The 27973-nt window shown below is 39.5% G+C and overlaps 2 protein-coding genes across 2 annotated transcripts in view; both read left to right on the top strand.

Annotated features, from left to right (window-relative positions):
- Positions 1-2723: 2723 nt before the first annotated feature.
- Positions 2724-21548, top strand: LOC105926638 (glucagon receptor). Its single transcript, XM_012863033.3, has 14 exons — positions 2724-2954; positions 9000-9076; positions 9167-9263; positions 9497-9607; positions 12872-12993; positions 13535-13641; positions 14821-14977; positions 15069-15228; positions 15464-15524; positions 17066-17135; positions 18752-18843; positions 18975-19113; positions 19233-19274; positions 21082-21548. Exons 2-14 carry the CDS (start codon positions 9017-9019, stop codon positions 21145-21147), a joined length of 1284 nt encoding a protein of 427 aa, XP_012718487.2. The 5' UTR covers positions 2724-2954; positions 9000-9016; the 3' UTR covers positions 21148-21548.
- Positions 21549-24631: 3083 nt separating this feature from the next.
- The window catches only part of wdr90 (WD repeat domain 90), a 50380-nt gene continuing 47038 nt past the window's right edge, over positions 24632-27973 (top strand). The window contains exons 1-2 of the mRNA XM_036132006.1: positions 24632-24867; positions 24987-25078. Coding sequence (XP_035987899.1) covers positions 24855-24867; positions 24987-25078 — 105 coding nt within the window. The 5' untranslated portion in view covers positions 24632-24854. The remainder of the gene's footprint in view (positions 24868-24986; positions 25079-27973) is intronic.

Here is a 27973-nt window from a genome sequence, read left to right on the forward strand (position 1 = left end):
GTTCTCTCACTCTGTTTTTTTTTCTCACAGTGAAGATCTACCATCACTTTTTTCTGTCTTTTTATTGTTATATTGTAATCTCATTGTGTTCTCTGTCTGCACTAATTAACAGAAATTCTCTCCTGAAGCAACATCCAGCTGAATGTTAGCATCACTGGTTCTGGACACAAAATCAGCTCCAAAGTCTAAATCCAGCCGCCTGCAGCTTTCAACCAGCCGGTACCAGAGTGCCTCTGAGCCAGAGAGCGTTTCCCCAACAGCCTTTATGGTGCCTTCAAGTACGTCTAATAAACTGGATTTTCTAAATATCAAAACAACTCCAAAGGAAATTGATTATTCTCAAAAGTCCCTAAAACAAATTGATTGCATAATCCATCCATCCATCCATCCATCCATCCATCATCCATCCATCCATTTATTCATCCATCCATCCATCCATCATCCATCAATCCATCATCCATCCATCCATCCATCCATCCATCCATCATCCATCCATTTATTCATCCATCCATCCATCATCCATCAATCAATTATCCATCAATCCATTTATTCATCCATCCATCATTCATCCATCCATTTATCCATCCGTTCATCCATCCATTTATCCATTTATTCATTCCTCCATCCATCCATCATCCATCCATATATTTATCCATCCATCTACCCATCCATCCATCCGTTCATCCATCATCCATCCAACCATCTATCCATGAATTTGTTCATCCATCCATCATCCATCAATCCATCCATCATCCATCCATCATCCATCCATCCATCCATCAATCCATTCATTCATTCCTCCATCATTCCATCTGTCATTCATCCACCTATCCATCCATCCATTTATCCATCCATCTATCTATCCATTAATTTGTTCATCCATCCATCATCCATCAATCCATCCATCATCCATCCATCCATCCATCCATCAATTCCTCCTTCCATCATCCATCCATCCATTCTTCCTTTTATCCATCCACCCATCCATCCATTCTTCCTTTTATCCATCCACCCATCCATCCATCCATTCTTCCATCCATTCATTCTTCCTTTTATCCATCCATCCATCCATTCCTCCTTCCATCCATCTATTATTCATTTTATCCATCCAACCATCCATCCATCCATTCCTCCTTCCATCCATCCATTATTCCTTTTATCATCCATCCATTCATCCATCCATTCTTCCTTCCATTCATCCATCCATTCCTCCTTCCATCCATCCATCCATTCTTCCTTTTATCCATTCATCCATCCATTCTTCCACCCATCCATCCATTCTTCCTTCCTTCCATCCATTCATCCATCCATCCATCCACCCATCCATTCCTCCTTCCATCCATCCATCCATTCTTCCTTTTATCCATCCATCCATTCCTCCTTCTATCCATCCATCCTTCCATCCATTCCTCCTTCCATCCATCCATCCATTCTTCCTTTTATCCATCCATCATTCCTCTTCTATCATCATCCTTCCGCCTTCTTCCCTTTTATCTATCCATCCATCCATTTTGTCCTTCATCATCCATCCTCATCCATTCTTCCTTTTATCCATCCATCCATTCCTCCTTCCATCCATCCATCCTTCCATCCATCCATTCTTCCTTTTTTCTATCCATCCATCCATTCTTCCTTCCATCCATCCATCCATCATCCATTCTTCCTTTTATCCATCCATCCATTCCTCCTTCCATCCATCCATCCTTCCATCCATCCATTCTTCATTTTATTTATCCATCCATCCATCCATCCATTCTTCCTTCCTTCCTTCCATCCATTCTTCCACTCATCCATCCATCCATCCATCCATCCATCCATCCATTCTTCCTTCCTTCCATCCATCCATCCATCCATCATCCATTCTTTCTTTTATCCATCCACCCACCCATCCATTCTTCCATCCTTCCATCCTTCCATCCATCCATCTGACCTGCTTATTCTTTATTACATAATGTCGTACAATCCATTCATCATCCATCCATCTATCCATCCGTCCATAGATCCATCTATCCATCTAACTTGCTTATTCTTTATTAATTTTAACAGTCTAATTATTATTCTATCCGTTCTTTAGTTGTTAGTCTTTTTAGTTGTCTCTCTGGGATAAAGTGACGTTTCACCTCTGCTCCTGGTTGAAGGTCTGCTTCTGCAGAGAGCCTCGAGGTTTCTTCACGTTGTCTCAAGTGGTGGAGATTTAAGCTGAGGGTAATGAACTGTGTCTCTTTGCTCTGAATTAAGGGAGATTCACTCGAAGCTGAGTTCTGTAAAAAAATAAAAAATAAAAAATGCCAACTCAAGCTTTAATCCACACAACAGCCCTGCATATCATGGCTGCTATGGCAACGGAGATGCTTAGGATGTAATGAGGTTGGACTTTGATTTGGCCTTTAATCTTATACTAGTGCCACACAATAAAGGCCCTGAGTAAACACACAAACACACATTTTTGATTAAACTCAATAGATAATTTAATTAATTATATTATTCTCCTGCTGCAGTTTAAAGTGGGCTTTAGTTTAAAGTCCAACAGGGAAGTTTTACTGTTGGAACATTAATGAGCCAAAGACTGCTTGAGTAATTTCACCTCAATCATCTGAACCGTGTGACCCCCCCCCCCCTCCCCTCCCCTCCCCAATCTTTGATAATTGCACCTATTTCCAAGACGTTGTGCAACTGTGAGTCGGTCTTAGAGCGCCTGCAGCAGGAAACCTTGTTTTGGTGTCATAAACTCAGAGAAAAACACGGGATCCTCCTACATGATGGGGAACATGTTAGTGTGAGGCTGAGGGAAATGTGTGAGAGATACTGTGTGGCTCGTCATCAACATCACCGCTGCAGTCGCTGCTTACTGTGAGGAAGGATTGGAGTCCGCAGGCAGAGAGAGCGGAGCTGCACAGACGCTCCCTGCAGCTGATTCTCTCAGCATCTGATCCCCGCCAAAGCACCGATTTACAGTAAGTGACGTTCTTCTAAATGTTTTCCTAGTTTGGTGTTGTGTTTGTTTGAACCGTATCCACTTTAAGGTACGTTTCACTATTAGATGACAAGACTAGATTAGTCAGATCATAACACGGTTTCCTTATAGAGGTTTATATGTGGGAAAACATGAAAGTATAATAACTTTGCATTGAGACGATGTGATCAAATCAGCAGCTGAATCAGCCCTGGCTCGTCAGATATTCAGTGAAAACAGTAATTAGTTTGCAGAACTTTAAAGACTAGCTTCAGTTTCGTTAGTTGTCAAGATGCTTCTGTTCAAATGCTCTTCCAGGATGTTCTGCTCAGAAACGTTGTTTAGCTTCTCAGTATCGAGATAAAATACGTTCTAGTGGACTTATATTATCAACCTGCTGCTCTCACATCTGCAGCTGTTTTTTTAGGCTAAAAAAAAGGGGAAGACTCAATGGATCTGTAGTTCCATCCATCCACTGTCTACCATAATTATCCATATATTCCCAATTTAATTAAAAGGGATTTGCATAATAGCGTACGATAACAATCAGGTTATTTAATCATTTTTAAGGTTTGTGTCAGGATTAGTGTATAACTGTTCCAACCATCCATCTGATATCTATACCAGCTTACCCCTGCAGGGCTGTCGGTACCCAGGGAGAACCCATAAATGCTCAGTGAGAACATGCAAAGTCCATGCAGAAAAACATCAGACCAAGATTTCAACCCAGGACCTTTTTCGCTCCGAGGCAACGATGCTACTGACTGTTCCACCGTGCATGATTTGTGGCTGAGATAGAAAATAAAGTTCTGGAGCTAAGATGAAGTCTTCCCTAGTGGCTGAAGCAGGGCCCCTTCCACCTGGGAAGGATGCAGGTTCCATGGTCTGAATCCCTCTGCCTGCCTCTGGGTCCCTGAGCCAGACTCTTAGTCCAGAATGCTGCCCAGGTGTGGCACGGTGGCAGCCCACTGCTCCTCAAGGGTTGGGTTAAATGCAAAGGACACTTTTCATATGTTGCAATGACAAATAAAGATGATTATTATGATTCAAGTTATTTAATTATAAGCCATCTTTTTTTTACGTTTACACTCCTATTTTTATAAGAAAGATTGCACCATGGCTATGTGAAGCCTGGCATGGATCAGAAAAGTGAGCTCATTTGTTCTTTTTTTTTCTCATTTGTTCTAGATAGAGAAACCTTTGAGAAGTCTGGATTGTTGAAATTGTCAGATTTATGCATGTCTGCTGTGCAGAGCATCTAAGTATCTGAGAAATGGCCATACTTGAGGTGAAAGGTTGCTTTTTATTTCCATGTTTAATTCAATTTGACTGAATTTCATTTCTATAGCGCCAATTCACAACACATTATCATCTGAAGGCTGTTTGCAAAGTCAGACTCCATCAGATCCTCCAGGTTGGTGAGAAAGTTTCCTCTCTAAGGAAACCCAGCAGGTTGCATCAAGTCTCTCCAAGCAGCATTTACTCCTCCTGAAAGAGCGTAGAGCCACAGTGGACAGTCGTCTGCATTGTTGATGGCTTTGCAGCAATCCCTCATACTGAGCATGCATGAAGCGACAGTGGAGAGGAAAACTCCCCTTTAACAGGGAGGAGAACCTCCAGCAGAACCAGAACCAGGCTCAGTGTGAACGCTCATCTGCCTCCACCCACTGGGGCTTAGAGAAGACAGAGCAGAGACACAGAAAGCACAGAAGCTCACATTGACCCAGGAGTACTTTCTATGTTAGAGAAGACAGAGCAGAGACACAGAAAGCACAGAAGCTCACATTGACCCAGGAGTACTTTCTATGTTAGAGAAGACAGAGCAGAGACACAGAAAGCTCAGAAGCTCACATTGACCCAGGAGTACTTTCTATGTTAGAGAAGACAGAGCAAAGACACAGAAAGCACAGAAGCTCACATTGACCCAAGAGTACTTTCTATGTTAGATGGTAATAGAGGATGATCTGCCTCCCCTGATGATGTCACAGCTAACAGAACGCCAGACCAGGTGTACCTACTATGAAGAGAAAAGAGAGAGAACAGAAAGTTAAAGCAGAAATAACAACAAACAATGCAGATTGGAGAGCAGTAGGAGAACTCAGCAGAGTGAGAGAAATAGACCCTGATGTCCTCCAGCAGCCTAAGCCTATAGCAGCATAACTATAGAGGTAGCTCAGGGTAACATGAGCCACTCTGACTAGAAGCTTTGTCAAAAAGGAAGGTTTTAAGATTAGTCTTAAAAGTAGACGGGGTGTCTGCCTCACGGACCAAAACTGGGAGTTGGTTCCACAGGAGAGGAGCCTGATTATAGCTAAAGGATCTGCCTCCCATTCTACTTTTAGAGACTCTAGGAACCACCAGCAGACCTGCAGTCTGAGAGCGAAGTGCTCTGTTAGGAACATACGGGGTAATCAGAGCTTTGATATATGATGGAGCTATGATTAAAGTATTTGGATCATCCTGTTGTCACTCCTTACTGGAGTTTTGTTGTTTGTTATTGCAGTGAGAGTTTCACCATAACCTTCTACACCATCCGGGTTTCTCATCCTGTGTCTCGCTACATGTGAACATTTGCTTCCTCATCTTCTGATGCAGCTGAAGCTGTTGACGGTCTAAAAATATGTAGTGGGGTGGGAAGCATCTGTTAATGTAGTTTAATTACCAATTAAAAATAACCCTCATGCTGTGAGTTTGTCAGGTATTTTAATTGGCCTCTTGTCACAGTCTTGCTTTACTTGATGATTAACTCCAGCTCTACATGAGGCGATCTGACACTCAAAGGGGATAAAGTTACCTGAAATGTCTCCAAAATAAATGTATTTACTTAGTGAAGACTCAATTGAAGTACATTAAAACTTCTTTTAAAAATCTAATCTTGACCCTCCTGACCTGATAGAGAAAGTAATAGATTTTATCTACAAAAAAGAGATGAAGTAAGATTATTTTTAGATCTGAAGAACGCATCCAACAGAAAGTAAAAACATCTACCTTGGTTTTACTGCACCAGATATGAATAATGTAAATTTTTGTCTAATGCAGTTCAAATCTTAGATTTAAGATTTAGATTCAAGATTTTGATTTAAGATAAAAGATATATAATCAGAAAAAAACATATGCATTTAGATATAGATTTAAGATTTAGATAGAAACTTAACATATGGTATATGATGTGGAAATAGATCCAACGTTTATAGTTCCGTTTAAATGTGAAGAAAAATGCATTAGTTGTTAAGGAGGAGTACTGAATAAAACATTTGCTCTTTTTATTATTCTGCATTCAATAAAAATTAGATAAAATTTGTATTATTTGGTGTGAAATTGCAGCAGATTTTGGAGGTAGTGACAAAAGGAATGGAAAAATTAAAACATAAATATATTGTCTTTCAACTGGAAGAAAAATTTCATGATAAAATGAGACGTGAAATATGTTTGAGGCGAGTTATAACAGAGCGTTGCGGTCCTGAGGAGGATAAGGCGTGTCTTAAACCAGAATCAGCATTATTTACACGGTACTGTCCATTAATAACTGTCTGAGCTACTGTGTGGGTGTGGGAAACCCTAACGAGCGTCATATGCTGTAAAATGAGGAAGGGGGATGTTATTTATGTATGTCAGGACAACTTTAGAAATGTGAATTTCATTCTCAGGAATAGAGCTGTGGAATAGTCTAGCAGATAAATGTAAGCAACAGTTTAGAAGGATAAACAAGACGCTCATTATTGTAAATCCTGGACAGTAATGGCTGTGCAACATACAGATATTATTGCAGTTTGGTTCTTTTTCTTTTTTCAATTCAATTCAATTTTATTTATATAGCACCAATTCATGAAACATGTCATCTCATGGCACTTTACAAAGTCCAATTCAATCATATTATACAGATTGGGTCAAAAATGTCCTATATAAGCGAACCAGTTGATTGCATTAAAGTCCCAACAAGCAGCTTTCACTCCTGGGGAAGCGTAGCTCTACAGGGAGAGTTTGTCCTAAATCAAAGCAAATTAAATAGTGTTTAAGTTAAGTTGGATATATCTCACAGAGCTTTTGATGGGCTGGGAATATATACGTTTATACTTCTATGCAGGCCTTTTTGAACACAGAGGAATGAAATGGAATATCAAAGTGTGACTTAATTAATATTATGTGAATGTGTTTGAAACAAACCCTAACCTGTCTGATTACGATATAATTTCATTTAGACTGATTAGTGTCATGCGAGTTTAATTTGACTCAATCAGTGCAGCCTATCCTTGTCTCCAGAGATCTGGTAGCAAACCTTCAATAATGCATTCTGCCACAGGCAGTGGCTTTCAAAATGCCAAACAAAGTAAGTCAATGTTTTTACAGTCTGTTTGGAGTGGGAGGCTGAACGGAGCCTGAGGCTGGACCCCTACAGACGCTGGAGACGTGGCGTCCCCCCGATCAGTGCTTTGGTTAATCTGTGGGGTGTCACTCAGCTGCACTGCGCCTCGTCCCGACTCATTGTGCTGATGCCATTTGGCCTGTGTCTCGTTGGCAAGTAAAAATCATGATAAAGTACAGCTTCTCTGCCTTCTACAAATAACAATCATTTGTTGTGAGGAAAATGTAAAATTTGGCAGGGCCCTCTGCTTGAAAGTGGTATTCAAAGTCCATCAAAGAGAAATTATTGTGACAAAAAGGCAACCTGCCACGCTTAATGCAAGAACTGAACAATACCCCAAACATTACAGATCATGTTCCATTTTAACGGGAATAAAAGTTTATCTTCTAGTCTAAACATTGTTAAATATTGCGTATTATCATGTGCAATAGTTTTAAAGCACTTATCCATGCAGGTACCGATCTCCAGGGACCTGACAGGTCACCAGTCCTTCACAGAGACACATCCCCATGCACACACAGGAAGCAGGAGTACCTGGAGAGAACCCACACATGCACAGGGAGAACATGCAAAAAGTCCCCAGCCTGGGATTTGAACCCAGGACCTTTTTGCAGCAAAACCATGCCTTCGAACCGCTCCGTCTTTCTTTAAGAAGTCGGGTCTCTTGTAGGTCCTACTTTCATTCTACTTTCAGATACTTCTGCAGGTTTTTCGGGTCCAACAAGGAAAACAGCAATATTAGAAAATGATAAAATCGCAGAACCTGACACAGGGCCAGGGATATATTTTTAAAAACATATATACATACATAATTCCCTAATGTATTTAACAATACAGAAGGCTGTTCAAAAATACTATCCTTGGAAAAATGTTACCTCTGCTAAGGCGTCCCTGGCCACGAAAAGTTTTCGTCAAGTTTTCTATTGCTTTAAACCACGCCTCTCAGTTTTAATTGATTTTGGAGCGATGTGATTGAGTTGTGTTGAAGTTACCAAATCAACTTGAATTAACACTTTATAAGCTGCTCTGAAAGCAAAAGGTTTGTGTGCAACCAATGTCCACTATTGAATTCAGTAGATCCAAAGCACTTTTTTTTATTGAGCGGTACCTTTGGAGAACCAGAATTTAACCCTTTTTGTCATCCATGTGAAATGCTATGTTATCCAAACGGTCTCTGTTGGGAGGCATGGTGACGGCAGCATCCTGTTGAGGGTTTGCTTTTTACCAGGAGGCACCAGGAAACTGGTCAGAGCCGACACCGGCCTGCTGACTAAAGGTCAAGCCTGAAGAAAACCTTCACTTGAGATCGGGCCGGAGGTCCAGCTTCCAGCAGGACGATGGCTCCAAACATTCAGCCGGTGTTTGATTCTCCCAGTCAGCCACATCTGATTGAGACTTGAAAACAGATGCTCCTCATCAACCCAAAATCAGTAACAAAGAGTAAAAAAATCTCCATAAATGAGCTCCTTAGTGAAGAAGAGATGGCAAAGGAGTCTAGCTGAAAGGCTAATGAATCCTTCTTCAAGGGTAAAACACCTGGATTTGTGATGCAAATAAGAGTCATGTTTTTCTCAGATTCATAACAGATGCACATCATACAATAGACAGAAACTCTTAAATTACCTAAATTGTGCAGCGATCATCGGTTGTTGTCTGATCAGATGTTTTTATATCTCTTTATAGCGCCGTAATCTGCAGCGATGGGAAGGACACTCAACATAAAAGCTTTGATTCCACTGCTGTTCTTCATGCTGCCAAAGGTTAGTTTGGTTAAAGTAGTTGTTTTCCTTCGCTGCAGAGGATGTCCTCCATCAGCGCTGATGTTTTGTTTCACTTCCTTATCCTTACAGACGGCCAGCGGGAAAGTTTTAGAGCAGACCTATCTGAAGTGGGTTCAGTATAAACAGGACTGTGTCGAAAAAATAAAACACGAGCCTCTGCCGCAAGGTATGAATAACAGCTTTTTGTCAGAGGTATGCATAAAAGTGTTCATTAGGGATCAAATATCATGAAACGTAGCTGTTGTAATGTTGCTCTCTTGGTTGCTACATTTCACAATCTGCTTTTATGGTTTATTATCAATTTGAGCCAGTTTAGATTCAGAAATGCAGTGGACTGCTTGTTTCACCTCGTTTTATATCTTGAATGATTTTAAATTTTCCTCTTCCTGGCCGTTCCAGAGGGCTTGTTCTGCAACAGGACGTTTGACAGCTATGCCTGCTGGCCGGACACTCCTGCAGGCTCCATGGTCAACGTCTCGTGTCCTTTCTACCTGCCCTGGTTTGACAAAGGTAGAGATTTCTCAGCCTTTTCCTGTCAGCCTGACCTCTTTCATCGTCTTAATGCTGTGGATTTGTATTATCCTCATCTGTATTTCACCTCCAAAGGAGTTAAACCTCTTTCAGTCTTCGCTGCAAGTATTATCTGTGAAGACTGGTAAAGTTTTAAAGGAACATGTCACTCAAAAAAAAAAAAAAAAAAACTGGACATTTTTGTTTCTCACTTTGAGCTCAGAGTCACAGAAACTTTGAGCTGTTTTTTTTTTCTTCACAGCACAACTATACATCAAGTCTGAAGAAATGAATCCTTGCAATAAAAAAAAAAACAAGTTGCGAAAGGAAATGACCTTGATTTGATGCGAGTGCTGCTGTGAACTGTGAGGCTGGGCTCTGCAGACTCACTAATAGGAAAATAAATGCACTTCGGAGGTTATTGAGCGGAAACAGCGTTTACATTCACATCAACATTTGTGTTGTCTTACAAAAACACGCAGCAGACATTTTATTAAGACCTCACGTTGTGTCAGATTATGAGAAACGGCAATGTCTGTTTATTTGTATCCCACAATTCAAGGCGCTTCATCTTATCTAGACATAAGTACAATCCAGTGGCATAGCAAAGAAAAGTAGAGAAAAGGTGGACTATAGACTAAAAAATGTTTCAGTTCACAGCAGCTTTTATGAATAAATGGATTTTTAACCTTGATGTAAAGCAGGGATAACCAACCAACCTTTTTGAAACGGAGAGCTACCTCATTGGTACTGTGTCATACGAAGAGTCAGAGCTCACCTTAACTTTACATACTATAAACATGTTTTTAATGCTTTTGGCATTTTAAATCTATGTAAATACTTTTGTGATTAAAAAGGAAGAGCAACTGAATAAAGCTCACTGGAAGAACAGGCTTGAGGGAACTACATGTGGTTCTTAGGGGCTGCGGGCACCATGATGGTGGAACTCTGGGTTTCAGCATTTCTGCCGTTTTTCTGGGAGCTTGGACCAGAAAGGTGGACCTTAAGAACTGAATGCTGCTTCTTAGACTTTTAGACTTAGACTTTTAGACTTAGACAGCTTTATTGTCATTTTGTATGCACAGAGTGCGTACAGAACAAAATTTCGTTTGCATACAGCTTGAAATTTAATTACAGGATAAGATAAAGGTACAGGGTAAAGTGCTGCAGTGATTTAACAGTACAACAATTGAAATGCAAAACAATGCAGGACAAAGAGATAGTGTGCGATCCCAGTGTACAGGTGAGTATTTCTTAAAAACCATTTGTATGTGCAGAAATGATTTATGCAACAATGCGTTTTAGAGACTGAGAGTTCGGCAGCATCTGTAATGCTGGATAAGGATGCAATTCTGCAGGTTTGGTTCTGGTTCTGTCAGGATCCCCACGTTACTTCTTGTAACTCCCTGAGGATCCTGCAGTCTCTTTGTGTTTGGATCTTTTCAGTATTGTTTTTATCTGTAGATTCTTGTCATCAGTTTAGTTTCTGTTCCTTATTATTTTAGTAGTTTATTCTTATTTTCCTGCCTGCCCGTTTTCAGTTCAGTTAGGTTATTATTCCTCGTCTGGCCGTTCATCGTGTAGTTCTCTTAGATTCTGCTCTTCCCCTGTCTCTGTCGGATCATTCCCCTCGCTCCCTCAGTCTAATTACCTTTACTCTTCTCGGCTGTGTTAATTGCTCCTCTTGTTGTTGCGGCTGTTTTCAGCCAGTCAGTCCAGCCACACTCAGCGTCGGGTCCTCCGTCATACTCTCATCGTTCCTCTTTTCCACTCTCTGCCTGTTTCTCTTACTAATTAAATCACCTTTATCCATCATGCTTCTCCAAGACTCTTGCCTGCACAACAAGCTACAAACTAAAACCAGCTGGGTTCTGGTTCTGGGGATTCAGAGTAGCAAGAAGACCTGAGGTATCTGGAAAGTTGATCCAACAACAGCAAATATTTAGTGTATTTTAGTGCTATTAATAAACGATGAAGACACTGTTGCAGTTAATTATTTTATTTAAAGATGGATAGAAGATTTTTTTTCAAGAACCTATGCATCCCTTTTATTCCTGTAAATATTCTTCAAGTGATAGAAGGTCCGCCTTTGTAATTGTCTTAATGTGCCTCCGTCACTACACCCAGATTTCAGGCCTGGTCAGTGGTTTCTAGCTGAAATAACTGAAGCTGGGTGTTTACTCTTGACCCTCCTTTGGTCCAGAAATAATTGCTTTGGTTTTGTTTTTACTCAATCGAAGAAAATTATGTAGCATCCATGCATTGATTTCTTTTAAGCCACCGCTTGAAGTGGTTCATAGTCACATGGTCCCACTGCAATGTGGAGCTGAGTGTCGTCTGCATAGTTATGGATACGTTGCTGCTTAATATTATAATGTGAGCCAGGGGCAGCGTGTACCGTAGATATTAAATAGGAGGAGCCTAAAGAGTGAACATGTGATTTTTGTCAACTCGGATGTAAATATAGCTATTGACGCATAGAAAGTCCCTGTCTTTCAAGTAAGTCTCAAACCAGTCAATCACTGAACCAGAAAGACCGACCAAGTTCTCCTGTCACTCCAATATGGTCAACAGAGTCAAATGCTGCGCTGAGGTCCAATAATGCCAGCGCTGTGGTTCTTCCACAGTCAGATGTTGTGAAAATCCTTAACTAAGACAGTCTTGGTACTGTGGTGAGCACAAAAACCTGGGTGGAAGACGTCAAAGCGGCTGGTTGTTGTTATGGCGGTATTTAACCTTAATGATGAAGGGAAGATTTAAGATGGCCTCTGACTTTACAGTAGAAACTAGTCCAGATTGTTCTGTTTCAACAGCAGTTTGATAATCGCTGTTTTAAGGCAGGAAGAGGGGGGGGGGGTGAACCTTATCAAATCAGATGCAATGAGAGGTAAAGCATTCTGTCTTTCTGAAAGCTTTTGGTTAAATATCGAGACAGCAGAGGGGAGGAGCTTAACTGATCTATAATTGCTTCTTTGGTTGATCTGGTAGAAGACGGAACAAAGATCGATTTAAGTCTTCCTGTCAGAGACTTCTTAACGTGTTAATTGGCTGAAGCTTTAAGTCATGCATGAATGGTATGCACCTTTCTTACCTAACCTCTGAATCGACCATTCCCAATTGACTAAGAAATCCAGTTTAATGCAAACTTTAGACTTTTTCTGTCTTTTTGCCAGATAATCCATTCCTGCTGCTCGATCTATATTTACCCTCTGCACAAAACTGAGAGAGTCCAGCTAATGACTTTATGAATTATTCTCCTCCCAGTGTCTCAGGGATTTGTGCGTAGGCGATGCGGGTCCAACGGACTCTGGGAGACGGATGAAAGCGGCCATGTGTGGAGGGACATCAGCGAGTGTGAGGAGGAAACAGAGGTGGTGTCTCAGGAGGTACGACTGGCTTCTTTACTGCAGCCTGCACAGCTTCTTGGTGTCGACTGGACTGGACTGACCGTAACTCTCGTTCTCCATGTTCAGAACTTGTTCTTTACTGTGAAGCACACAGAAAAAAAATGCAAATGAAAGCGACTAACACATCAGCGTTTGGACTTAAACATTAAAACCTGACGCATTTGAAAGACATTAGTTCAGTTGAAACTAGTTTCCAGCTCTCAGACTATGTGCAGCTCATAACATCCCATAAATTCAGAACAGTAACATTAAGTTGTCTTGACGAGAAGAAAAATGCAAAACAGTGTTTATGTCTCCAAGATTATTGTTTGAGCCGCTGCCGTTTTTCTTTTCCTGTTGGAAACCTTGCAGCCAGACCAGAAGACCTCTGATAGCCTCAATGAAAAATACAACACAGTAAAAAGGATTTGGTTTTGAATTTAAATTTGCCGCAGTAATTGTGACGTTTTATTCTCCTTTTCTCTTTTATTTGTGATTTGATTCAGTGTGACCTTTACTGGATGTGTCTTTGTCTCCTCAGCTCTGGCTCAAACGGCTGATGGTGGGCTTCAGGACGTTGTACACCGTCGGCTATTCCCTGTCCCTGTCCACACTCATCATGGCTCTGATCATCATTTTGAGCTTCAGGTGAGCTGGAAGCAGGTCTTTATATTTTACCACGTCGATCTGTAGGTTGATAAACACACTACTAGTTTCCCTCTTCCCTTTCAGCAGAGGGAGAGGTAGTTTGTTAATTTACCGCCCTGCTACAAATTAGCCGGCTATGTCGAGTTCTCTTTGAGTCGGGACAGCACAGTTTTGATTTAAATTCTCTGAAAGCATGTCTTTGAGGTTGGAGCTCAGATCTGGGAATGTTCAATTCAATTTTATTTATATAGCACCAATTCATGAAACACATCATCTCAGGTCTCTTTCCAAAGTCAGACTCCATCAGATCCTGCAGGTTGGTGAGAAAGTTTCCTCTCTAAGGAAACCCAGCAGGTTGCATCAAGTCTCTCCAAGCAGCATTCACTCCTCCTGAAAGAGCGTAGAGCCACAGTGGACAGTCGTCTGCATTGTTGATGGCTTTGCAGCAATCCCTCATACTGAGCATGCATGAAGCGACAGTGGAGAGGAAAACTCCCCTTTAACAGGGAGGAGAACCTCCAGCAGAACCAGAACCAGGCTCAGTGTGAACGCTCATCTGCCTCCACCCACTGGGGCTTAGAGAAGACAGAGCAGAGACACAGAAAGCACAGAAGCTCACATTGACCCAGGAGTACTTTCTATGTTAGATGGTAATAGAGGATGTTGAACCAAAAGTATTGAGCCTATTCTGGTGGCACATTAGAGAACCAGTGAGATTTGGTCATTCTTGTGATGCTAACTACTAGCCATACCGCTACAAGGCAATTAAATATTCCTCTCCATTTGTCTAAAAATTAGAACAATGAATTAAATATTCAGTTTTATCTAATTTCAGAGATTTTAGATTTTAGAGTTCATATTAAGATTGAATTTTGTTGATGGTGTCTTGGTGGAGTCTGCCAGTGGTTTTCTTTTTCTCACATCTTATTTTATGAGAGTGAAATCCTGTTAATGGAAAAAAAAAACAGTCAAACAACATTTTAACTGCACTGTTGTCAAGTGAAAGAGCAAGAACGCACAAACGGGGAAGTTTAATTAAACAAATCACCTCATATATATCGTCACGGTACGTGTTTTCTCTGAGAAGAGATTTTTTTTGAGTCAGATCACATAAAGAAAGCTTTTGCATCTGCAAACTAAATAAAACGAGTTGATTTCTGATTTCATGTGTGTGACCAGGAAACTGCACTGCACCAGGAACTACATCCACGCCAACCTGTTCCTGTCCTTCATCCTGCGAGCCGTGGCGGTCATTGTGAAGGACGCCATGCTGGATCGACACCTAGGGAGAGATATAGCCAAACACACCGATGTAGCTGAGATGCTCAGTCATCAGGTGGGTCTGAAAAGCTTTGCTGCCGTTGCTCGGAGAATTTCTCAGCCAGACCTGAGTCCAGGAAACTCACTCAGATAATGTTTGTCTTCAGGCTGCCATCGGCTGCCGGATTGCTCAGGTCATGATGCAGTACTGCGTCTTGGCCAATCACTACTGGTTCTTTGGAGAGGCAATATATTTGTACTCTGTGCTCATTTCCTGTGTGTTCACCGACAACAACAAATACCTGCCTTACCTCTGCCTAGGCTGGGGTAGGTGCCTTCCTCCGCCTCCATAGTCTGACGCATCCTTAAAAGGTTTAATGGAGCTAGAACGTTGCCCGTCTCCATCCGCTGCAGTCCTCTTCCCATGTTCACCTCACGCCTAAAGTACATTAACGCTAAAAGCAAACGAGTCACTTGGTAGCCATGGAAACCATAGAAACATGAACTCAGCTTTTTTGTATGCATTTTTCTGTTGACGTCTGATGTTCTCTGCCGTACTCAGGTACCCCCCTTGTGTTTGTGGTCCCCTGGGTGGTGATGAAGGTCCTGAAGGAAAACAAAGAGTGAGTGACAGAGTCCTGCTCTGTTTAGGGCTGGACGATAAACGAATAACAATATATATTGATCGATAGACGTATATCGATGACAGAAAAAAAAGGGTAAATAAAAAGTTCAATAGAACAGTTTTCCTTCCTTTATCATTCTAGCCTATAGACCAGTTCAAGCGTGACATCAGGCGCTACATCTGGGTCACGGATGTAACGTGACAAAACGGGTGAATTAAAGCGTACTTTTAGTTTATTTTTGGAATCTAAACAATGCCTACGACTTGTTGTGCTCCCGGTTGCACACAGAGGCATTCCAAGTCGTCGGGATGTAAGTTTCTTTCGTTTACCGAAGGAGGAAGAAAGAAGAAAGAAATGGATAATTTCAATAAAAAGGATGCAGGCAGACACTCCCAATGGACTGGGGGAGCCATCATACTACGACAGAATTTGCAGTCTACACTTCATCTCCGGTAATTACAACTTAATTTTGCACTAGTTATTGTTCTACTTAAATCATTATATAAATAAACAATTAGGATATATATTTAAGTCAAGAGGTAAACGTTTGTTTCCTAATAATATACGTACATGTACAATGTATGCAAACCCTCTGGCATGAGTCTGTGAAAAGGATTAATAAGACAAAAACACCAAAATAATCCTCAGTGAACAATGTTTTTTTTAACCTACCGATGGCAGGTCTTCCTGTTTGCTGAGGTGCGGTCTGTGTCCGACTCCGCTTTCGTATGTTACACAAACATGTCTGAACATGTCCCGATATAAAATAATTGTAGCCGTCCAGTGGTTTCATGGCTTTCATGCTCTCTCGTCTGTACTGGCCTGCCGTGTTTATAAAGCAGCTGTATATGTCGCGGTACGGAGCACTTGGCCAGCATTTCACAGACTCGCTCCGTCCCTTCAGGCTTTTGCTGGACAGATCTGGCAATCTGATACCATCAACCATCAACTTACTCTTCTAACGATCTTTTGATACGTTATCTAAAGAACAAAAATACGTGGAGAACTCGTCTTTTCCCTTGTTTGAGTCCGCCATTGTGTTCGCCTTTTGCCTACCAGTCCGGCACGCATGCGCGAAATACCCGAATCAAAACAATAACAATGAACTGGTCTATAGTGTAGATTAATATTACAGTCATTAATCCTCCCAACCAATCACAACGCAGACCCAGGAACCAAGCTCCGCCCCCTTCATAGAGTTCAGCGAACACGGGTTCTCTTTCATTTTTTTATATCCTTGCAGTTTTGATGAAAAGTTGGTTGAATAATGTGTTGAGTTTGAATTCAGTGTCAAACTCAACACCGGCAAATGTATGCAAAAATAGTTGCTAAGCAACAGCATAAAATGGCCAGGGCTGCACTTAAAATATATGTTTTTAATTTGTTGATAATTATCGATAACCATCAATATAATTTCTATTTTATCGATGTGCATTTTTTCCTATATCATCCAGCCCTAGCTCTGTTGTAACAGCTCTGATGATGATGATGGTGATGAGGATGAGGAGGAGCGCTAACGCATGTCTTCTTATTTCCAGATGTTGGGCCGTGAATGAGAACATGAACTACTGGTGGATCATTCGCCTCCCAGTGCTTGCAGCCTCGCTCGTAATGAATAACTGTTCATACGCGCTGAATGTGTCTTTATCTGACCTTTTTTCAGTACTTCACAACCAGACATTTTAATGCATTTAATTCAGATTTAATGTGACCAAAACAGAGTAATCTGTAGTTATGGGGTGGAAGGGAAGTGATTCACCGTTTTCAAGATTTGTTTAACAAATACAAATCTGAAAAGTGTGGTGTGCACCTGTAATTAGGCAGCCTGGGTCAATACTTTGTAGAGGCACCTTTCTTAATTGTTTTTCTAGATCTAGATCCCCGCAGCATGATGCTGCCGCTGTCATACTTTAATGTGGGACTGGTGTTCATTGGGTTCTACCCCAGCAGCAAAGGACAGCTTTGGTCTAATCTTGGTCTAATGTTTGATGTCCCTTACATGGTTTGATGATATAATCTAAATGTGACTTCTTGTGGCTATCAGGCTGCTGCAGCTTTATGTTTTTAACCTAAGATGACTCTTTTTAATTTGGCCATTCCCTGATCTTTTACAGTTAAGAGCATTTGTTCCTGATCTAAGGACTCAAGCTTTTAACTTGACTTTATATATAACATTTGCATTTAACTCATTTGATTAGCTGTCATGATGATCAAAATTGTGAGAATTTGAATTAAATTTATATTTTAGTTTTACTCCTATCTGAATTTATTTTATTCTTTATTTATATCATTTCTCCAGTCCTTCAAACCAACAACACTCCAGCTACCCACACATTTCAGCTCTTTTTTCATGCTCAGTCTTGCTGAGCTCATTATTCAGTTTTTGTTTGCCTTTGCAGTTCTGTGTTGGTTTTTTATTGCCTCCTGTTATTTAAAAAAGACTCTAAGAACACCGGTTGATTCTTCTTACCACTCTTCTACACAGGCCTGCTTTATTGAGAGCACAACTCAGACCCAGGTGGTCTGTAGATGTATAAATTAGGTGCCTTTAGAGGGAAATTGTTGCATTTGATTTTATTTAAGGGTAGCAGAGTAAAGAGGGCTGAATATAAATACGGTACCACAATACCACACTTCACTGAGTTTTTATTCGGTTTAGAGGTACACCAGTATTTAAGTTTAGGGTGACTGTTTATTTTCTTATGGGACTGATAGCGATATGTTAAAAAGTGACTAAGATCTGCTGATACTTGTCATGATGCTTGGATGTTGTGTTAATTTGTTAATCCCACATTTACCTGTATGGATCATTTTCCGTTGATTCCCCGTCGTATTTAAGTTCTTGGTTTCTGTTCCTCCTGTGTTGCGTCGTCTGTTTTCCTCTGTTTCCGTGCTACGTTGTTTATTTCTTGATTTGGCTCCATTAAATATTTTTATTTCCACTATACGCCTGCCGATGTCTTGTTGCCGCTTTGGTCCTTCACCGCAAAACATGACAATACTGACATTAATACGTTAAGTATTGCATCCCTGATTTAGTTTAACAAATGAAAACCGTGAATCATTTCCCTGCGCCATTTTGGCCTATCTATCCTTTAAGATCTCAATAAGATGCAGTGATGTTTGTGGTTGAAATGTCCCAAAATGTAACGGTTTCACGGGGGTTGAGTACTTTTGCTGTAGTGCAGATACAGTTCTCCATGTTGTAATTTTCTGACCAACAGATCAACTTCTTGATTTTTATGAAGATCCTCGGGGTGATTTTCTCCAAGCTACGAGGCAACATTCACAGTCGATATCCAGATTACAAACTACGGCAAGTACTTTATCTTCTGCAGAAAATATTGGTCAAATGTCTTCCTGAGGAGGTCAAAGTATGTTCAGAATAAAGATAAAGCGTTTATGTTTGTGATAAAATGCTCTGTCCGTTCGGAGTTGTACCTGCAGGTTGGCCAAGGCTACCCTCACCCTCATCCCTCTGTTTGGGATTCACGAGGTGATTTTCATCTTCGCCACCGATGAGCAGACAACAGGGGTACTGCGCTACATAAAAGTCTTTTTTACTCTTTTTATCAGTTCCTTTCAGGTAGGTGAAGCCAAACATAAAAGTTGATGTAAACAGCAACAAAATCTAACTGTCTGGGTCCTGAGCCCTCGCTGCTGAAACCAAACAGGTTCATTAATAATAAGTTTATTTCTCTGCAGGGCCTACTGGTGGCTGTGCTCTACTGCTACGCAAACAAAGAGGTTGGTGAATTTTGCTTTGGATTTCATCTCAAAAGTTACAGATTATCACTCTTAAAGAAAGCAGATGTTGCAAAATGAAAGCGTCACACATTTTCTTTTTTTTAAAAAAGGGTTCTGATGAAATACCGGTGGTGGTTTTAGATATTAGGGACATGGGCAGTTGCCCAGGGTGTCATTGATTTATATTTTGCATTGCTTATTTGCATGTGAAGTCAAAGCATAGTTGGCCCCCTGCCCACATTGTGTTGTGCACAATTAAACACAGCTACCACGTCTGCAAAGAAGTGCCAGTTTAAACATTTAAACATTGGTGGAGCAATCAAGGTGAGTATCCAATAAGGAGAAGTTAATAGGAAGTGATCCAGGAGGAAATACATGAAATAACCCAGGAGAAGGTCTGCATCAAGATCCCATAATGGAGCCAGCTTACAAGAAGCAGCAACTGCACCTGAATTTAAATAGAGAAAACACAAACGAAGGCCACTGGCCGTAACAGACCCATTAAAAGTTGCCTGATTTTACCTGTCCTGGTTAAAAGGAAATACTTTTAATTACGTTTTTTTTAAGTTTTAATTTGTTTTAGACAGACCAAAGAAGAGATGCTTGGCCTAATGCAGAGTCCGCCGTTTGGAGAAAACCCAAATAGAGCATTTCAGTTAAAACAGGTCACAGCAAATAGAAGCATGGTGGTGGAGAGGTGATGATTTGGGCCTATTTCCTTTTCACATTACTTAGACCAGGGGCAACCTTGGCAACCCGAGGAGCCGGTCGGTCCTTTGTTCCAGAGGCACAAAACGAAAACAGCTTATTTTTACAATATCTATATTATTTACCATAAAGGAAAAAATATTCTTTTTGTATTTAGGTTTTTAAGACAAAGAATTTCAGCAAACTTTTACGAAAAAGGGACTTTGAAAAACCAGACAGTTTGCCATTTAGTTTGCCATTTAAAGACAAATTACTTTGTTACTTTACATTTTAAAACATTTTTGGCCAAAGTTATTACAAGCCAGATTCAGGGCTCTAGCTGCACCTCAGACCCCTGACCGACACATTTTGGGATCTTTGAGTCCTCATGACTTCCTCTTAGGGCAGGACGATATAGGGAAAAAAGCATGTCGATAAAATAGAAATCATATTGATCGATATCGATAATTATCAACAAATTAAAAACATATATTTTAAGTGCAGCCCTGAACATTTTATGCTGTTGCTTAGCAACTATTTTTAGATACAGAACACTGAATTCAAACTCAACCCTTTATTCAACCAACTTTTCATCAAAACTACAAGGATTTAAAGAATTAAAAAGAATGTGTGCTCTCTGAACTCTTTGAAAGGGGGCGGAGCATTCCTGGGTCTGCGTTGTGATTGGTTGGGAGGATGTAATGATGTAATATTAACCTACATAGCTAGAATGCAAAAGGAAGGAAAACTGTTATTCTATTGAACTTTTTATTGACCCTTTTTTTCTGTCATCGATATACATCTATTGATGGATACATATCGTTATTGAATTATCGTCCAGCTCTACTTCCTCTGTTTACCAAATTATGCTGGAGCCAAAGATGAGACTACGAGAACCTGAATCTTGTCTGAAACTGGGTCATGCAACTGGTGATACAATGTTCTGTATGGAATATTCATCCACAATTATGTGATTTCAATGAAAAAAAAAACTTTATTAATTCCAAAGGGAAATTAAATGCTGTAGCTGATATAAGGCATGTTTGGTGAAGTCCTGAACGCTGATGGCTTTGTGGCGGTTCTGGAGAAGCCTCTGACTAAAGACTCTCTCTTGTCGTAGGTGCAGACAGAGCTGAGGAGGAAGTTTCGCAGCTGGAGGACAGAGACAGCGATTTTTGTGCAGTGACTAGCTTCTCTTGACTCTCGAGTTGAAACGTTTTCCATCGCCTCAGCAGCAGATCGCAACAGATCCTCCGTGTCAGCAACCAGGCCGGTGCCGGATGGTTCCCCGACCCCTGACAACTCGCAGGTTTTTGGATGCGCTGTCAGGACTATTTCTCCACCAGCAGCTTCGTTGGAGCAGTCTCCACCAGCAGGAAGCGAAGGAAACTCTCTGCAGCCCAGGGATCTGAAGGAGACAGGACAAGCGTCCGCAGCAATGCAAGTGTCCCTCCTGATTCATCTGAAAGACCCTGTGGAGCTGCTCCCACATGCTGTCAAAGCCGACTCAGAATGAAAACGCCATTTCAGTCGGTACAGCTCTGTGTCTCAGGTTCTTTTTGCTTTGTTATGGGCTAAAATATCTTTTTTTTTTTTTTGGTGCAGTGATGTTTGTTTAAAAAAAAATGTGGCAGAATAGTTTCTTCAAGATTAAGTCACAGTTTAAGAAAGCTACGTAAACTTTTTATAACAGTCACCGCCTCAGAGCACACCAGTACCGTCATCCACAGAACTACAACAAGACGTCTGTGGTGTTACATTTAATAAAGCATCGCCATATTTTTGCCATTACATAAGTTGTATAAATTTGAAATTTAGTACATTTAAAGAACATTTGATGATTCTCAACTATCCCCAAATTGACAGTCTATGCATATACAATTTGCTGTGAAACAAAGCAAGCTGTAATTGAAAAAAACCTTTTGAGCCTATAAAGCCATTAGTGGTTAGCCTTGGCCAAAGCACTTGTTATCTGCTAATTAACATTAACAGACTTGTTATTCAACTGCATTTTCACAATAAACATTTGAGTGAAATATTGTTTGTAAGGCTCCAAGCAAAAACAGAAGACAGAAGAAATAATTGTCATTTGTCAGGAATGTAGCAGCAAACCAAAAGCACTTCTTTTTTAAATTTTCATATTGTTGCATGAGTGTGAGCGCTTTGATATAGCGTTATGTCTAGAAAAGCAAATTCAGTCCAATTATTCCCAGATTTATTTCAAGTACCACAGGAGGTGTTCCAAGTGGCACCAGTCGTACTTGTTCCACTGGTAGAAAACAATTAATCTTGAGCTCTGAATGTACTTTACCAGAACAAAGAAATTAGTTCCTTTAAATGAGATAGCAGGAGCAATGTTATTTTTTTGTTTTGTTTTTCCGGATCAGGGCATTCACAAAAACTCAAGCGCAGGACTGGAAGTCCTCAACAGCAGCATTTTCCAGTGTTACCACGCCCGCTTCCATTTTATGACGATAATTTCTGGCCACCAAACTTAAAGTTCTACCCAGAATAAGCTTTAAAAACAGAAGGATGCCACTTTGTTATTGCAGCTATGAAAGTCAAGGAATAAATGTGTGTTTTTGTGGAGTATGCCGTCTACAGGCCTTAAAGTCGGAGGTTGGAGTTGTAAACGATGTCCATTTGTTTTGGCATCGCTTACTTTTTACAGTGAAAGCCGGTAACACCACCTTATGCATTCAAACAGAAAGGAAACTGTTCAGCTAGATGTTTTATTTTACTCTGTGTACCAGTGCTTCTGTGAGATACATGTTTTATAGTTTTGTCATTGAATCTGTCCTTTTTTTTCCCCCTTCTCTTTGTTGGTTTGGTTTGCTGAATCTAAAAAAAAACAACTAATCACTGGCAGAGAATTATCAAAGGCTGTGGATCTTCCGAATGCAAATGCATGACGTTATGAACCTGGTTGAGTCCAGATAAGTAACCAAAGCCCAAAAAGTATTTCTGGACCCTGCCCATCCCCTACACACAGAGTTTAAGCCTCTCCATTTAGGTAGGAGATGCGCCGTATAAAGGTGGAGAACGAACATACTAAAGACTTCTTTTATTCCTATTAGCTTTTTAAACAAACAGCAGATATAAACACCCTGGTTAAAAGTCGCTATCAAATTCCTGCATTATAAGTACAGTTTTTGCTCTAGTTAACAATCTATTTATTTTTTTAAGGTATGTTTTAAACTGATCTCTTTTTAACTTTGTGAAGTTATCTTTCTGTGATGTCAGTTGTCTGTGTAATTGCTTGTGTAATTGTGTGATAATTGTTGCTAAGTTTGTTGCTAATAAATTGCCATTTTGGGACCTAATGAAGTAAAATCTAAAGTCTACAACCCACCAGGAGTGTTAATAAATAGTAAATATCTACAACTTCTTCTACATTGTGCATGCCCAGCAAACACATGGCATTCAAAACTAGTAGTTGCTCGGTGAGCCCCAACAATTTGTGTCTGAATCTTCAGGTTTTTTTTTACAGCTGTGAACTTGGAAAACTCCAAATGCAAAGAATTAAAAAAAGAGAGCGTGCAATAAACTAATAGTCTATGGATCTTTTATAAAACCCAATAAATGATTTTTTTTAAATAGTATGAAAATCTGTTTAAGTTTCTATGCTTTAATTATGGCATTTTCATTAAATTAAAATGTGATTGGCAACCATGTTTGGCAAAATCTAATCCCACAAAGTGCTTATTTGCTCTATTAAATGGTTATTACTATATACGCTGAGTGACAATACCTCAATAATTTGCTTTGTTTATTCAAAACTGTCTCTTTATGGACAAGAAATGTAACAAGTTCTTTAGACCTATATTGTCCAATGAATTTTTCTATCACCACTGAAACTACAAAATTTAATAAAAGAATTCACATAAAAAGGATTAAAGGTAATGATCTTTTGTTTCCTATCCCACCCAAGGCGAAAGAAGTTAATTTCAAAGTAATAAACACTATTCATCCAAATGGTTATTTTCTGAACTCCAAATTTAACATTGGAGAGAATGAGTGTACCTTTTGCAACATAGACACAGAATCAGAGGAACATCTTTTCTTCTACTATTTTGAAAATCTTTTTTTTAATTGGGGAAGAAAAAAATTATTTAAACAGATTTATTTAAAATTATAGAGTAGTTAAATATGGCGCAGTAATGGAGGACAAAACAAAAGAATTCCTTATAAATAATCTCTATTTTTTTGGTCCAATTTTAGGTTCAGAAATGTAAATTTGCCAAGAATAAACCAATGTTTAATGTATTCCTTAAAAATTCAACGAGAGCCTTTGAAACTATGCAACTCACAGAAAGCTTTTTTTTTATTATTATTGTATTGAGAAATTTTCTTTTAATGTGGCTCCAACTGAAATTTAGGATTTTATCATATTATATTTTAATTTCATTCAATTTCACTTTTAATGTTCATGCTCCTTGTACCTGTTCACTGCTATATATATATATATATATATATATATATATATATATATATATATATATATATATAATTGCTGCTGAAACTGTGTTAATTTGTACAGCAGCCTGTAAGATTTGTGTATGTAAAATAAAATAAAAAAACATGTTTGGTAAAATCAGCTTTTTAAACTTCATTACCCACAATCCCCTTTTGACCGTGCGTCATGACGTCACGCTCATCATGTTGTCGTTGGAAACGGCGGAGGCTGAAGCGGGAAGAGAAACAATCACAGAGACGGGTAAAGTTACACGCAGCGGCAGAAGCAGCGGAAATATGTTGATTTTTATAAAAACGAGATTGAGAAAGATTTTTATTTTATGAGTCAGTTTATAGAAAGAGGAGCTTTCCCGCCTCCTTCCGTTAACGGTCTGTCTGCTAGCTAAAGTCACCGGAGCGACGCTGCTGCATCTTTCAATGGCTTCCTCAGGTAAGGGGGGACCCTCGGTTTGTGACGTAAAGCCACACCTGCCGGACTCTTTTACCACAGCTAAGATCCGCGGCTGCTTGTTTTTACCTGTTAACGTGTCGCTGCTTTGCTCCGTGCAGGCTGGCAGCATCCCTACGTCAACATATTCAAACATGTTAAGGTGGAGGAATGGAGGAGGTCCGCCAAAGCTGGAGATGTGTCATCTCACCTGGTAGCTGCTTACCTGCATGGTTCCACTCACATCCACTCATCATGGCCTTTAAAATTTATATTTAAGGAAACCAAGTGCTTTTTCTGTCCAGCTTAAAACAATTGTTTTTAAAACAAACAATTAAAGTTTCCAGCTTCATTTAGTAACTTCATTTTGACTAATTAAACAGTACAGCTTAAAATCAGTAATTTTTAAAACAACAATATAAGTTTCCAGCTTGATTTTTTAACCTAATTCTGACTAAATACACAAGTATTGCTGTATTTTAACACCATTAGGCTGACCTACTATAACCAATTTGGACAGTATGAAGACCTAAGAAGAAAAACTGTAGATTTACACAAGTTTTCATAATGTTTTGGAGTAATTTCTACCCAATTACTGACTTTCAGGATCATAGATTTATGTTAATGCATTTCACAGATGCTTTTACCCAAAGTACGTTACAAATTAGGACAATACAGGCTAATAACAACCTACTCAATAGTAGGGCTGTACAATTTTGCCAAATATCTAAATTGCGATAAATTTAATTTGAACATTTCTCTACATTAACCACAAGCAACAAAAATGCTCTGTAGATAAAGATTTTTGTAAACAAGAACTATTTAAAACAAGAAATTTAACTGTTTTTATTAAACAGAATATTAATATTCAAGAGAATAGCTTTTAAATGAGTTGGACATCAATCCTTGTTGATCATAAAGAGCAACCAACAAACAAGTATGTATTAAACAGTCTGACCAGAACTTAATGCTGTGGTGAGATTTCTGAAAGTTTCTGGTAGAAAGTTTGATTATATAAACTCTAAAACAAGTAATAAAACTAGATTATCTCACTGCTGCAGCTCTCTTCCCTTCCATGTGGAGCAAACTCACTTTAGACATAATTACCGACACTAAAGGACGTTTCTGATCCATTAATTGTTACGTAGACAAAAACAACAGATCTCTGCCATATGGAAATTGCTTTGTTTTGTTTTTAATTGTGATTATATTGCAAATGCGATTAATTGTTCAGCCCTGCTCAATAGTCAGGTTCTACCAGAAGGGACAGTGTGGAAATAGGGTCCAGGCATAGTGGAAAGTGCATGTCTGTAATCCATTCGTTCATTTTCAGAGGTGTCAAACTAATTTCTATATGGGGCCACTTTGGCATCATGAAGTCATTAAAAGGGCCGCTTGCATGTGTAGAGACGATACTTTTCATTTCATAATTTCATTCCAGTTCACACAGTAGTATAAAAAATGCACAGTAACATAGAAGTAGCACTCTTAGGCCCAGTTTATACAGTTTATCTGCAAAAAAAGTTGATATTGGGGTGAGTTACACTTACAGGAGGCACAGTTTTAGCCACTTTATACACTATAAAAGGATATATGCCTTTTTTTTTGGCTCTCGAGGGCCGGATAATTTACCTTGAAGGGCCAGATTTGGCCCGCGGGCCTTGAGTTTGACACCTGTGATTTAGATGGAGTCTCACCTCTAATATAGATTTTAGTGTCTGAAATACTCAAATCCAATTCAGAGAAACGCAAGAGTCAATGTTAACTGAGGTTGTGGTTGTAATATTCAGCAATAGCAGCAGTTCTTTAGTAATTTTTTTGCATATTCTGCAGCCGTACTGCAAACATTTAGGATGTTTATTGAACCACCATTAACAGTCAGACATGCTGCGGGATTGTCTCACTGGTGCGTTGCTCAAAGCTCATAGGATGATAATCCTGAAATCTTCCTATAAAATGATTGCAAACACATGGAGGAATTTAGCATTAAGCGTCTGGAGGTGCCTTTCTAAGAGTCCCGACCTCAACCTGGTTGAAAACATGAGCGCCATCTTAAAAATCCAGGTCAGGAAGTCAAGCTCTGCCAGTTGTACCAAGAAAGCCGCTCCAGTATGGAGTCAGAATTATATGAGAAGTTTGTTCGTCACAAAATGCTCATAGCTGAGATGGAAACTCTGAGCTCTGAAGTTAGGATGTATAACTATTCATGTCTAAAAAAAGAAAATCCATAAATGGACTGAACAACTGGACATAAGGAGTTTATGTACGGCAGCTAGGGCTGGGCGATATGGATTAAAAAATAAATCTCCAATTTTATCATACCAAATCCGATTAATCGATTTTTTTTTTTCCTCCTTTTTGTTTCATAAAAAGAAATTAAAGAAATTATTTTAAAACCTTGCTTTTTATGTCAAGCATTTCGTCAGGGAGTTGACCTGAATTCAAAGTGCAACTAAAAACAAGCTGTGAAACATGCTTGAAAAACAAGATGGCAGCCGTGCCATTATAAACAATGAAAATATAACAAAACATTTGCTGCTAGTGGTATTACACATTGAGCTAAGAACAGGCTTCACTGCACTTGTGAACTTCAAACTAAGTTAAAAAAAAATTAAATGAGTAAATGAAGTACCTCGTATTATGGTAAGAGAAAGTTTCCACTTAACAATATTTTGACAATACATTTGCCTAAACATATATTTAGCATCACATGCTGTTCTCTTCATGGAAACCCAATGAGTGTATTGGCAAAATAAAATCCAGATTTTCCAAAAATGAAATCTTAATTGTAAATTCGAATTAATCGATTAAATCGATTTATTACCCAGTCCTAACGGCAGCTGTGTAGTGACTCCCAAACTGGCCTCGGCACATTTGTGCTTTAAATGCAATATAAACGTATCTTTAGCTCGACGTGTAGAAGTCGTCTGTCTGCTTCGTGCATATATTTACTATAACAACTGGTTTTCTTTCATGGCGTGCAGCTTTTGCCGTAAAAAACCCCCAACATATTTATTATTTTAGTCCGTCAGATCAAACCATAGTCCCCAACATATTTATACATAGGAGTGTACAGAATTGTATATTGTATATAGCTGTATAACTGTAT

This window comes from Fundulus heteroclitus, unplaced genomic scaffold, assembly GCF_011125445.2.
Source record: "Fundulus heteroclitus isolate FHET01 unplaced genomic scaffold, MU-UCD_Fhet_4.1 scaffold_47, whole genome shotgun sequence".
In the NCBI taxonomy this organism is placed as follows: Eukaryota; Metazoa; Chordata; class Actinopteri; order Cyprinodontiformes; family Fundulidae; genus Fundulus; species Fundulus heteroclitus.

Coding starts and splice junctions, on each gene's coding strand:
- LOC105926638 (XM_012863033.3), top strand. CDS start 9,017: ATGGGAAGGACACTCAACATAAAAGCTTTGATTCCACTGCTGTTCTTC. Junction 9,077..9,166: donor TGTTCTTCATGCTGCCAAAG/GTTAGTTTGGTT, acceptor TTATCCTTACAG/ACGGCCAGCGGGAAAGTTTT. Junction 12,994..13,534: donor CAGAGGTGGTGTCTCAGGAG/GTACGACTGGCT, acceptor TTGTCTCCTCAG/CTCTGGCTCAAACGGCTGAT.